Genomic DNA, 14470 nt, shown 5'->3' with positions numbered 1-14470 from the left:
GCTAGTCTATACTCAAAAAACTGATTTATCCTCCAACTTAATGTAGTGTATGCTTTGTCACTACACAAAAAACAAATAGGTAATTCTTATTTCCATATAAAATTATAATTAAAATTGTTCCTGATTAAATAGTATTCACTTAAAAATAACAGTTCGAAATTTCAAGACATTCACTTTATATATATTTTCGCTACTGCTTTTTCATCCACATACTTACAGTTAATTTGTTGCCTTTAACATATATTTGCATATATTCATATATATTTACATATTCACATAGATTTATTTGCAAATATTTGGTAAGCTTTCTTTCTATACTGTCAGAATTAATTAATCGTTTTTTTAGGTATCCCTAGGTTAATTATCTTCTATACTAATAGAAGCAAATGGTGGAGAACATAGATTATATCAAGTACTCTGCATAGTTTGCATACTGTTGTGCACATTTCAGAGTACATTTATTGATATAGTATAATTTTTGCTGCATTTAAATTAGCTTTTTCAATTTTGCATTTAAATAAATGGTGTATTACTGTGCATGCTCTAATTATAATTATTTGGGAAATGGTGCAATAAGTGTTGATTGGGTGAATAAAATAACCTAATATGCCAAAAGACATCAATATATAATTATCCATTGATAAAACTACACTATGCTGTTCTTTTTTAGAAGTGCTTTTATCATCAGTGCATTTGTTGCTACCAGTTTCAAATGCCTTTTTCCCCAAACTATTTAATGCATTTTTGCCTTCCCTTTTACAAAAAAAGATTTACTTATTCACCTGAAAGGCAGAATTATACAGAGAGAAGGAGGGAGAGACAGAGGAAAACCTTACATCCACTGGTTTACTTCCCATTCAGCTGCAATGGCCTGAGCTGGGCTGGTAAGAAGCCACAGGCCAGAATCCAAAAGCTTTCTTGGGACACCCACATGGGTAGTTGGCCCACATATTTGGGCCAGCATCTGCTGCTTTCCTATGTCATCTGCCAGGAACTAGATAAAAAGTTGAGCAGTTGGGACTTGAATTAGCGACCATGTGGGATGCTGGTACTGCACTGATTTGTCACAGCATCCAGCCCTACCACCATCTAAATGGCCACAGGTTGAAACTTTGTCCAAGAGGGAATCAGTTAATTCTCTTCTTTATCCACCACTGTTCTTTCCAGTGGCATCTATATTACAATCATTTCTCCTTCTTTGAACTTCTAGTTTACTACTTTGGTAATCCTTGAACAAATTCCCATAATACCCTTGGCTCTGCTACCTCATTATATCTCAACTCCCCTAACTATGAGGGTGATGTACCTTTATGACAGATACCCAAATCAAAACCTCCTCTGACAGTGAAAATACCCACCATTTAGCAATCAGAGACCGATCACAGGTCGAACGACATGGATTCATTATTGCTAAATAGATGAGTATAAATCTCCACAGTCTCTAGGGCTTTAAAAGGTTCCCTCATTTAGCTTTCTCAATGAAAGGATAGGCATTAATATTCTATTTTGTGACTGAGGAAATGAAGGCACAAAACAAGGAAATACCCTATCACAGATTATATGACCAGTAAACTGGAACTTGAATTTACAATTTGTCTCTTAATTGTGCTGAGATATCTTCTCAAGGGCCATTAAATATATCATCTATAAGGCCTGACTCCTTATGTCCTAGCGTGTACTACTGCTGAAGTTATTCACTTGAAAAATATTGCTTCTATTTAGCTGCATATTACCCATCCAAAACTGATATATGCAGAGACTACACTTGGCCTTTTCTGTCACCTTATGTCATCTTACCAGACCACACTGAGCTTCCCTCTAAGATGTTTTAAAGAACAATTGATTTCTATTATATATAGGTATACATTTTATTCTTTGCTGGTTCCACTTTATTTCTTCTCTGACAAAACTGAACTCTTCTTAAGGGTGGAGATGATTTCTTGAGACTGTCTTAAATTCCTCAATGAATACAATATGATTCTTTCAGCATTAGCATCAACAGCAGGTATACTCTGGGCCCTGTGTGGCACACTGTACTTAATTAGCTCATTTAATTATCACTCAAACTACAGGAAGCAAAAACCATTATCCTATATTACCTATGAGGTAACTGAGGCATGAAGAGATAAAGGAATTGAACAAGGTCATAAAGCTAGGTGTCAAAGGTAATAAACTCAACTTTCATTTTAAGATTTATTTTTATTGGAAAGGCAGATTTACAGAGAAGGAGAGACAAATCTTCCATCCCCTGGTCCATTACCCAAACAGGTGCAATGGCTGGAGTAGTGCCAATCCGAAACCAAGAACCAGAAGCTTCTTCCAGGTATCCCACATGGGTGCAGGGTTCCAAGGCTTTGAGTCATCCTAAGTTGTTTTCCTAGCACTAAATGAGGTGCTGAATGGGAAGTGAAGCAGCCAGGACACAAACCAATGCCCATATGGATTCTGGTAGTTGAAGTTAGAGAATTAGCTAGTTGAGTCATGGTGACAGCCCCTCCACTTTCTTATTGTAAATGCTTTAATAGTTTTTTAGTCATGCCATTTGAAATATCAAGTTGCTAGCTCCTTGCTGCCCAAATGGAGGACCCTGATTTTCTGACTCATGGCTTTGGTTTGGCCCAGCCCTGGCCTTGTGTACATTTGTGGGCAGTAGGTGAGAATTCTCTTCCTCTTTCACTCTCTCTGACTCAAAATTTACAAAAACAACAGCAACAACAATTTACAAAAACAACAATAATCAAACAATACATTATGGCCTTTACCTTCTAATCTCCAATTCTCCCAAAATGAAACCTTAGTAATGTTATTTTTTTATGGATTTAACTTGAAAGACAATTTTACAACTGCTTGGTTTTCTTTACTAATTCTAAGCTAGATTACAGAAATAATATTTTTTGCTGGCTATATCCTATTATTCTTGTGAATAAATTCTAAAATATTTCTCCTTGATGAATACATGTGATTTTGCCTGCCATAAAATATATATCTTACTATCGTTGTAAGTAGCTATTAAATATCACAGAAGATCTAAAAATAGGCGTTTGCTGTTTTGCTTAAGCTGTCGAAATAGAAACTTTAAAGAAAGGGTAAATATTTGTAAAATCGTAATTTCCGTTGTGACTTACTTTATCCAAGGGACCCTTTGGCATTTTTTGGTGTAAGATTCTCTAATTCTAGTGGTATGTATTTCTATTCATATGTATATGAAATAATCTCTGCATTCAATGGAGAATATATCTTAACGAGGCAATGAAATGTTCTACATCATTTCCAGTGGAAAGGATAATTAAAGGTTTAAATTGGATATATTTTAAGTTCTATAAATTACTGTCTGGCCACATCTCTCTCATGTGTTTCAGAGGCTTTCACACCTCATGGCGTTACGTTATGTATGTCTCCATCAGACTCTTTCTCAGTTTTCAGAAGGCCTGAGGTTGATATTCACATATTCAACAACAGTTTCTTTCTTCAGTCACTGAGAAGCATGCTGACATTGAGTTTCATCTTATCACCAACTCTATTCTAATTGTTTTCATCATCTTAGCTAAAGCTATATACTTCCAAGGGAAAGATTCAGTTTTGCAAATATATTTACCAGTATTTTGTATATGAGGCTCACAGCAGAAAAATGTCATTTCCTAGTTTTCTACATTGTAATAGTGCTGCCAATATCTAAAGCAACTTAAAATTTTCGAGTCCCTAGGAAGAATGTTAATATTGCATTTTGAAATTATATACAACAAAGTGAATTTAAAATCCAAGGCTCATCTCCCCATACCAGTTTCCACTTTCTACCTCACACTCTTCTCTCACCACACTATCACCTAGGACATAACACAAAATGGTAAAATAAATGAAGAAAAAAATGAATATTTCAAAAACCAATTTCAAAAGGACTATTTCAAAAAACTTGTGTTGGGGATCAAGATTTCTGAGTGCTCAGGATAATCTGATAAGAAATACAGATAGCATCACACACAACACACACAAGCTTTGACATAGTAATGAATAATTTTGTGAATTTTCCACCAAAACCACAATTAAACAATTACTTATAGTTCAAAAATAAATGAGTGTGATCATTTTATACTTTATCCATGGTCTTAAAAATTGGAAAATCTTCATACCTTTGTTTATATCAATGAGTTGTTTCTTTTTCTTCTGGCGTTCCAACTTTTCTTGTTCAGCTTTCTCTTTTGCAAGCTTTGCCCTCCTAGTTTTCTCTTCCATTTCTCTTCTCTTATTGTTTTCTTTCACTGCTTCCTGTATATATAAAGAAAGCTGGATTAAACTCCTTGACTTCCTTTTATAATTGAGAAGGTGCATGGTTTAAAAATTACGTAGGTACACAGAGACGGCAAGGTATTAAATCAGTTTCAAGATGCATGCATATATGTTTCAGAGAAATAAATAATCTTAGGAAAACTCTTCTTGAAAAAAATGCAGAAGTGCTTCATTCCTTATTCGCCATTACTTGAGATGCTAGAAAACAAGGGATACCAATAATGCAGCAGATTTAAGAATAAACACTGTCTCTTCATTTTTGAAACATGAAATAGTTTTGATATACAAGAAAAAGCTTAGTGTGGAAATACGGCATTGCAGACGTTCCAACACTTAACTGCATATTTTGCTGTTATCAGCAAAATGGAGATTTATAAAAACTATCTCAAAATTTCTGTGAGGAAAATCCAGAACCATGCATACAGTGTTTAGAGCAGATCCTGCTATTCTATAATCAAGAAATCTTAGTCTATGCTGATAAAAGTGATGATTACAGGGATAGTGGTAATGATTGCCTCTAATGATACAGGTCATGAAACAATCAGCAGTACTGCCAGAAAAGAAACACTGTCACTTTTTATGTGCTAAGATATCCTAAAACATTGAAACATATTGTAAGTTATTGTCTGTTTTATCTTGGATTGATTAACTGTGACGCTTCAGTGACTGAGTACATTCTAGTAGATGGTGTTACAGAAAGTTATAAGTGATCAGCTAGAAAATACCAACTTCCTTTTGGTTTAGATATGTCAATAATAGACATATCAACGAAAAACTCCTTTCATCAACTTTTGCTCTCATATTTTCCTTCTATGATTTATTAGATACATTTATAGCATGCTCTTTCTCAAAAAAAACCTATTTTTGTTTCAGAAAGCCTAAAGAAAAACATTCAATAATAAAACATATCTACAAGGTTTTGCCTGGAGGAGTCTATACTGAAATATTTTTCTTCATGTTATAAGACAAAATAGTTTGAAATAACCTTGAAAATACTTTCGAAAAGTTCCTGACATGCAAGAATTGATTTTCTTCTACAAAATTTTCATTTGCCCACACCCCCTTTTCTACTGCCAATGTTAAGCTTATACCAAAGTTATAGGCAACGATCATAAGACTATCTCACTTCTTCAGACAAACGCAAAGGCTACTACTTAACCTGTGAAACAAAAATCATGATTTCAGAGCAAGTTCTTAAACTCAGTACTACTGGAATTTTGGATTGAATAAGTCTTTGCTGTAGGATGCTGTCCTATGCATTATAGGAAACCTAGGTATATCTCTGGGCTCTATTTATTACATATCAGTTGCAACCTTCACTAGCTGTGACAATCAAAAATGTCTCCACAGATTTCCAAATGTCACCTGGAGGGAAAAATTTATCACAGGTTGAGAAGTACTAACTTATAGGGGTACATAAACATATTATTCACAAAAACAAAACAGTATTTACTATATCAAGCTTGTTTTTAGAGAAGTGGAAAATGAATTCTGAGTGACTTTAAATGCTTGCCTGAGGTCACATATTTATGTAGTTGCAATTTTGGAAAGAGAATTCACATATTTTCCCTCCTAATTTAGCATTGGTTTTATTCTTCAAGAAAGAAAAGACAATGTGGTTCTGGCACCACCAAAAATAAAATAGGCAAATACAACTTCATTGAAATACTAATTTTTAGAAAGTTCATGAAAAGGCATTATCAAGAAAGTGAAAAGACAATCCACAGTGTGGGAGTAAATATTTAGAAATCTACATGTCACAAGAATATATAGGTCAACATAAGAGAGGCAAATGCTTCAGTTAAAAAACAGCAAGGGAGTGCAGGCTCTGTGTTACTGCAGGTTAAGCAGCTGCTTGTGATTCCTGTATTCCATATCTAAGCGTCTAAGATCAAGTTCCATCTCTACTTGTGATCCAAAATTACTGCTAAACACACACTGGGAGGCAGCAGATGATGACTCAAGCACATGGGTTCCTGCCACTCAAATGAGAAACCTAGATAGGGTTCCTGGCTCTTTGGTTTTGCCTACCTAAACCATTTCTGTTACAGTCTCAGTCTCATTCTCTCTCTCTCTCAATATCTCTACCAGTCACTTTGCCACTGAAATAAATAAAAATGAATAAATTTAAGAAAACAACAAAGGACTTGCGTAGACGTTTCTCCAAAGTCGACATAGGTATGGTCAACAGGACGCGAAAAAATACTCAGCATCATTAATCACTAGGCAAATGCAACTCAAAACTGCAATAACATATCACATCATATCTACTAGGAAGGCAGCAATAATATCAATAATCATAATCATAACCAGATAATAATGAGTAAAAATACATAGAAATAGGAGCTTTTGGGTGTTGCTAGAATAAACTTCAAATGGTGACCATTTGGAAACATGTCCGGCAATCTCTCAAAGTGCTAAACAAAACTATCCAATAATTTCACTTCTATGTATCCACACAAGAGAAAAAAAAATATATATGTTCATACAAAAACTTGTCTAAGAACGTACACAGTAAACTTATCCCAAATATTCATTTAGTAAAAGCAACCCAAATGTTAAGGTTTGAATGAACCCAACAAACTCAAATATGCTGTGTTAGAATGAACAGAGTATATATGCACATAACTGAGTAGCATTTAGCCATAATGCAATGAAGCACTGAGAGAGAGAAATATTGGTCTTCCAATCGCTGGTTCACTGCTCAAACACTGGCAACAGCTGGGTCTAGGGCAGTTGGAATCCAGGAACCACAGATTCCACAGATAACCCACATGAGTTGGTAGGGGCCCAATTACTTGGATCATTATCCACTGCCCCCCAAGTGTATTAGCATGGAACAGAATTGGAAGCACAGAGTAGCTGAGACTCAGGACAGGCAGTACGATTAAGCAATGTGGCTATCTCAAACTGTGTTTCAATCCATTAGGCCACAAGACTCATCTATAATAATTTGCATTTGTATTTATTTTTATTCTGACAATAACAGCTGCCTTTAACTGAAAATGTATTCTGTACCAGACATTTCAACTACGTAATTTCTAATTTTTGTAAAAAAAAATTATAGCTATTTTTTTAGTTCTCAATATATACATGATAAAACTAAGGTTCAGGTAGATTAAGTGACATTCTCAAGGCTACTGTTACCTAACTACCAGTGTTACTCAGGCTTTTTGGGGATCTGTAACCAAGTTATTAACATTGCATTGATGCCTCCCAGGTAGAATGCCAGGCTCACCACTAACATTTGAATTTCATATGTACCATTAATATTTTTGTTGATTTCAGCATGTTCTATACAGTATTTGGGACATTTGTAAAGCAATGCATATGGGATTTGGCATAGAGTGATATTAAAACAAATGCAGTTTATCTGAAATCCAATTTTAATTAGGCACCCTAGGTTTTAATTTGATAAACTTGGCAATCATATTCCCAGCCCAGTATTTATATCTTAATAATTATTTAATTATTTATTTTTATTTTCTTTGAAAATAGAGAGAGAGACAGACAGACACAGAGAATTTGAATCTGCTGTTTTACTCTCCAAATGCACAAAAGCCAGGACGGGCCCAGAATAAAGTCAGGTCCCCTATGTGGGTGGTAGTGGTCCAGTTAAATGAACCAACATCTGTTGTCTTTCAGGGTGTATATTAGCAGGAAGCTGGAACAGAAACATTGAAGCTGGAACTGGAACACAAGTATTCCAATAAGGAATGTGGGCATTCTAAGCAGCAAATTCATGGCTGTGCCATATGGTAGCCTGTGAGTTCATTTCTGGTAAGCATTCTTTGACAAAGATCACTTAATAAAAGAGCAGACATCATGGCCAAAAACAGCCCTGTCTAAATTTAAACTATATTTTAAGACTATAAATTTTGATACAGCTTACTGGTTGCCATTACATTGTTAATATGTTTGAGTCATTCATAATATTTCAGTGAAATATAAATTACGGTTTATATAAAATCAAAACTTATGTAATCTGGGGTAGAAGAAGATAAGGTACTAATGAATGTCAAATTCGAATGCAGACATTTGGCATACACAAATAGGTTACGAGAGGGAAACTTGTAACAGGCACTACTAAGACAACATGAATGCCAATCTAGTAAAGGATCAAAGAGACTATATAATAAGTCCATCAGTTTACATCATAAATGTTTGAAGAACTGACTTAACTACAAAACAATCACGAAATTTGTAATGGCACATGTAATCCTAAAGAGGCCAAAACAGAAGGCGTAAGTTCAGTAGTTTGGCATTTAATGAAAAAAAAAAAAGTACCCATAAGAGCTTATATTTCTCAAGCAACACAGCTTGGGTAGTTAAGATTCTGGTCCTGACACTGCTAGTTCACTGCCTCATGCTGAAGAGAAGTCCTATCCCTCTTGGCATTTTTGGTCTTAGGCTCTAGCTTTGGGAAATTAGAAATGGGGAACACGTGCTTGTTTAATTCACTCTCCTTGAGAAAAACTAATAAATGAGAAGGGAAAATCTTTACGATGGTTCCATATCATGAATCTCCAGTTGTACTAGAGTTAAAGATAAGAAACTTCAGGACATTGTTGAACTTTCCTAAAAAAATGTAAAGGTTGATAAGGAAAGAACTCTTTTGAGAGACGGGATGTATTCTTATCACTTCTAGTTTTACAAAATGGAGAGAAAATAATTAAAAGAACAAAAGCAGCAGAGGCAAATTTAAGGTCAATTTTTTTAAATCTTTTAAATAATTCAGACTAACAATGTATGTTTCCAGTTTCAACATTCAAAACATTAACTCAGGAGACCTTAGACACTGTTTTCAAGTAAAGCATCAGTCACTATTGCTCAGGTTGAGAATATTAACCAATTAGATTGTTTCACTGTTTGAAGACAGTGCTTTGTTAAAAAAGATGCCAACTGAAAAAGTGTTTTGATACAAGTGTTTTGATACCTCATACAAGATAAGAAATGTGTTTACAGAAAAAAAGCCTCAGTTACGTGGGCATAGTTTTCAAGCAACAGTAAAAAGCACAGAAGGCACAAACTATAATAGAAAATGCGTCTGGGATTTACCAGAAAACATCCACCAACCTACTTTTATATCTTCCACTGAAATTTCTGTTGCTATGCTGACAGATGTGAATAAATTACAAATCTTATTTCCCTTTCTGTGCATGATTAACAAATGAGACCCATGAACGAAAAATGTCACATGCAAAAAAAAACCCCACATATAAATACTAGGACCTTTCATTTTTACCAATTAAGCTTTAACAAATGGATCAAACTGGCTCAAAGAGTCTAAGAAGCCATCTACCAGTCTTGTCCTGCTATATGATAACACATGCTGCCATCATCACCATCAATGCTCCTGATTTCCATCACCTCCAGTGGCATACAAGTCCACTGATATATGCAGAGGCATTTCACAAGTATTGTGACTTCACTGAAAGCTGTAGGTATATTTCAGGGATGGAGAAATTAAACAATAAGAAGTATGTAACCTAGAGTCTGAAAAATCTCGTTTCACATCCGAGCTCTATCATCTATTGTAAAATTTTCAAGACCCTGAACAAGTTACTTATGTCGTCTTTTTGAACTTTGCTTTCCACAACTGTAAAACCTAGATACCACTAGTTAAATCACAGGGTTGTCAAACAGAGGGAAATAATGCTTATATAAAACATCTAAAGCAATTCCTGGTGCAGAAGAAATGTTCATTACATGGTAGCTGTGCTTACAGCATACAAGTAGAATAGATACAGCTCAAAGTTTGCAAAGCACGAATTTTGCCACTGACAGACAAATGGCCACATTGTTATTCTGCACAACCATCTCCTTTTTTTGGAAGTTATGAGGACACGATATCGGGCTGAAAACATACAATCTTAACATAGTCTACTCTCACAAGCACATTGAATAGGATATTATTGACATCTAAGGTAATTTTAAAAAATTCACATATATGACTCTCACTTGTCAATCATGTAAAAGAAAAAAATTAGAAATGTATCCATTTTTGCTTTGGGGTTTGACAGCATTTATATTAGCTGTGGAGATATACCTGGCAAGACTTTCAATCCATTACCATATCAGAAGCTACATAATGGAAGGATCATATAAGCGTAAAAGAATGTAAATTGGATATATCCTGGTGAACAAATCGGTGACTCTGGTGCCAGGTGCATATGATGACTGAGCTGAGGAGTATTTCTTCATTCATCAGGGATGTTAGAAGGACTTGCAAATGATACCCAGACAAATGATTTGGCAACAATATAAAGAAGCCTGGTATGTAATACACTAAAAATCTTTCTAGAGACAAAACCTGAGAACAAGGTATTTTTAGGGGAAACAAAATCAGTGAAACTGTCTTAATTTTTTTTTTTTTTTGCTTGTTTGCACTAAGCTCTTAAAACTTGATTTTTCTCTTAGCTTTTCATCTAATTGCTGCTTTACTTTTTAAAAAATTCTTTCTGCTCTATGTTAGACATCCCACCATTTTAACTTAAAATGTGTAATCATTTTTTAAATGACAAAGCACAATGCAACTTTTTAAAAAGTCTTTATTTGAAAAATGGAGCAACCGAAAGTGTAAGAGAGACAGGGCCAGTGAGAGAGAGGAAGAAAGAGACATGGACAGATAAAGAGCGATCTTCCATCCATTTATTCACTCTCCAAATGCCTTGTGCAAGCAAGGACTTGGCTAGGCCAAATGCAGGATCCTAGAATTCCATCCTGGCCTCTCACATGGCTGGCAGGGGCCCAAGCACCTGGTCCATACACTGCTACTTTCCTAGGCACCACAGGAGGGAGCTGTACTCTAAGTAACAGGTGGCCCTAAAACTGAACGCCAGCATCAAAAGTGGCAGCTCAATATGCTGTGCCACAACAGAACCCAGAGCACTGAAACTTCAAATCAACAAACCACTGGTATGAATACTCTCATTTTCTATATTTCTTAGATAATTATTGTGATTCTAAGCCTTTATTTTTTATGCATCTTAATAAGCTTTTTGGGGGGAGGCGGTTTTAACTTCCAATCTGGAATTTTTTTAAGTCCAGAGCAAAAATAATGGAAAAGTGACTTGCTTATTTTGTTTACTCTAAGTTAGAACTCATAATCCAAATGTTCTAAATAGAACAATATACCTTAGTGAACACAGGATGGCTGTGAGTGGCTGAGCAATCTGGTTTAAGTCCTAGTTCTATCTAGAGACAATGGTGGTTTATCTGCTTGAGACATTTACTTAATTACACTAAGCCTCCTTTCTTGATCTGCGAAACACCTGCACATCACAGCGTTCGCTTGCGATTTCATGAGAAAACCCACATAAAGCATTTAAGCACTGTATCTGACACATCAAAAGCATTCAGTGAACACTGCTGGTTAATATTTTTACACATTTGGGCAATACTGATGTCCACACACTTCATGATCTCTTTTCTATTTCTGCCAAACAGGATCATGCCCACATAGCACATAGGGGAAAAGCAGGTTTTTTTTTTTAATATGGAAATCTTGCAAGGTTGGGTAAAAATACGAATAGATAAAAATACACACAAACCTTTCCATTTCAAAGACAATAGGATTTGTCTTCCAGAGCTATGAGAATGATGATATAGGTAGAATGAAATTCAACAAACTTTTTTTGGGAGAGGGGCTGGTGTTATTGTTGTACTTTTTTTTTAAAAAGATTTATTTATTTTTATTGGAAAGTCAGATATACAGATAGGAGGAGAGACAGGAAGATCTTCGCTCCCCAAGTGGCCACAACGGCTGGAGCTGAGCCAGTCTGAAGCCAGGAGCCAGGGGCTCTTCAGGGTCTCCCACACGGGTGCATGGTAACAAGGCTTTGGGCTGTCCTCTACTGCTTTCCCAGCTACAAGCAGGGAGCTAGATGGGAAGCAGGGCAACCAGGATTAGAACCGGCAGCCATATGGGATCCTGGCGCGTTCAAGGTGAGGACTTTAACCACTACGCTATCGCACCAGGTCCTGTTATTCTTGTTCTTAAGATGCCATGGTGGTATAGGGACTGTAGTTGTGGTATAGTGAGTTAAGCTGCCACCTGAGAGCCATCATCCCATTAGGTTCCAGTTTATGTCTCAGCTGCTCCACTTATGATCCAGTTCCCTGGTAATGGCCTAGGAAAAACAATGGAAGATGGCCCAAATTCTTGGGCCCAGCCACCTGAGAGATCTAGATGAAGCTGCTGGCCCTTGGCTCAACCTGGCTGATGAATCAGCAAACTGAAGATCTATCTCTGTCTCTCCTCTCTCTGTAATTATTTCAGATAAACAGATCTTTGCAAAAAGGATAATGGGTTTGACAAATCTAAGAAATAAAGATTACAAAATAATTTGCTATTTGGAATAATAAATTCAAATGTTTTCTTCAAGGAGGAGGCAACATGGAGTTAGCAATAGAAAGGTTGTCAAGGCTAGTAAACTAGGATTGTAGCAGCATGGTCCTTTTCTTGACCCAAAGATGTCCTGACCATGGCAGTAAAAAGGTAATTCTGTACATGAAAGCTTTTTATCATTATGAAAAAAAGTTTTCTTTTTGTAAAATTCTGCTGTTTCAGTGGGCCTTCAAATAGTTGCCTAACACATTCTTGAATTGTTCTGATTAGCAGTAACATTTTTGCAATTTGTGGCACTTTCCTGGAACCAAGGGTAAAAGAATTGCTAGGATACAAGCACAGCAATGTATCTTAACACTAACTGATGTGTACTGTGAGTTCAGATCTTTATGTGTCCCTAAAAGTGGGTGAAAGTCTTATAGAATACCAAATAGTGTGAAATATCAGGACTCATATATTTTTGCCCAGGTCTTTCTCTCTCTCATTTTTAGAATGAACATATTAGCTCACAAATGGGAAGATACAATGTGAATCAAGATAAGGGCTGTTTTTTATTTACTTTTCTTTAACACGTGAACAAGGACTTAGACAACTGGATGATTGGGGGTCAGGGAACCTACCTAAGATGGCAGTAGTGATTGATGAGAATTTTCAGCTGCAACTGGTGATTAATATGGTCTTTCTATTAAATGCAGGAAAGAAATCTATTTAATATCAAACAACATTATATATTCCTTTCTTATAGTTTCAGCATGTGTAAAGGGCATATTGGATTGAAGAAGTCATGACAAATGCTCAAGGCCAAGCATTTCCAGCTACAGCAACTAGACTCTTTAGAGTCGATACCTCTCAAGACTTTATCAGTACTATAATACTGTTAAACTTTTTCTTTCTCAGAGATTTCCACTTATTTTGGTACAGGTGACCTTTAAAGTTCCTCTTATGAGAGATCTCATGAATACTTCATCAACCAATCAACTACAATTGCAACAAAGAGGTATAACTTTCTTCCTCACTGGAGTAATTGAAATCTTGATTAGCTTGCTCAACTACTTAGAGGCCTCAGAAAAAGACACTGAACAAATGCATTGATGCTACAGTTATACAGTGATTAAAGTCATGCTTATTAACCTATGTAAATATGATCTGAATCACAGAGGTAGAACGGGACATAGATAACCCACAAATCAATAAAAGAAAATGCATTTTCTTTCCTTTTTAATTCTTGAACATGCTATGTTCCTTCCTTCCTATAGAAGGTATGACTCTATCTACTTTTTAGAATATACCTGATATTCCCAACCTTCAATTTTCACTTTCCTCTTCCCGTAAAGCTCTGTCCTCGTTTATATCTCTCCCTCCACCTCTCTCTCTCTCTCTCTCTCTCTCTCTCTGTGCATGCATGTCTGTCTGAGAGAAAATCCATATATTCTGATACAGAATAGAATGAAAGTAGCTGTTCCCATAGCCAAGGAGGCCATACATGATCTGACCCCTCACTACCTCTCTGGCCTCATCTGCTTCTCAATCTGTTTACTCCAGCTCCACTGGTCCCATTTGCACAGCATCCTTACACATGCGTTCCCTCTGCCCTCCACTGTCTCCTTAGCACTGACCCCCCTTATACAAAATAGCCCCTGGCAAACTCCAAGCTCCCCCTTCCCTTCAGAACATAAAAGGTCACAATCCATTTAAACTTTAGATACTCTTCACATTTCCAAGAATTAGCAGCTGGAGCTGGATGATTTACATAATAACAGTTTTCAGCCTGGGAGTCCTAAAATCTTGAAATTACCAAAAGCATCTCCACATGCATAGTTTCCTGCCAGCCTCATA

At 36.0% G+C, this 14470-nt stretch overlaps 1 protein-coding gene across 5 annotated transcripts in view; it reads right to left on the bottom strand.

Moving 5' to 3' along the window:
* DIAPH2 (diaphanous related formin 2) overlaps positions 1-14470 on the bottom strand; it is an 859995-nt gene that overhangs the window by 192222 nt on the left and 653303 nt on the right. For all 5 annotated transcript variants that reach the window (XM_058659086.1, XM_058659087.1, XM_058659088.1 and 2 more), the window contains one exon: positions 4128-4263. In XM_058659086.1, coding sequence (XP_058515069.1) covers positions 4128-4263 — 136 coding nt within the window. The remainder of the gene's footprint in view (positions 1-4127; positions 4264-14470) is intronic.

The sequence above is a fragment of the Ochotona princeps genome, chromosome X (assembly GCF_030435755.1).
Source record: "Ochotona princeps isolate mOchPri1 chromosome X, mOchPri1.hap1, whole genome shotgun sequence".
Taxonomy (NCBI): Eukaryota; Metazoa; Chordata; class Mammalia; order Lagomorpha; family Ochotonidae; genus Ochotona; species Ochotona princeps.
Note: the sequence above shows the minus strand (reverse complement) of the source record. Positions and strands in the feature narration are given on the sequence as shown.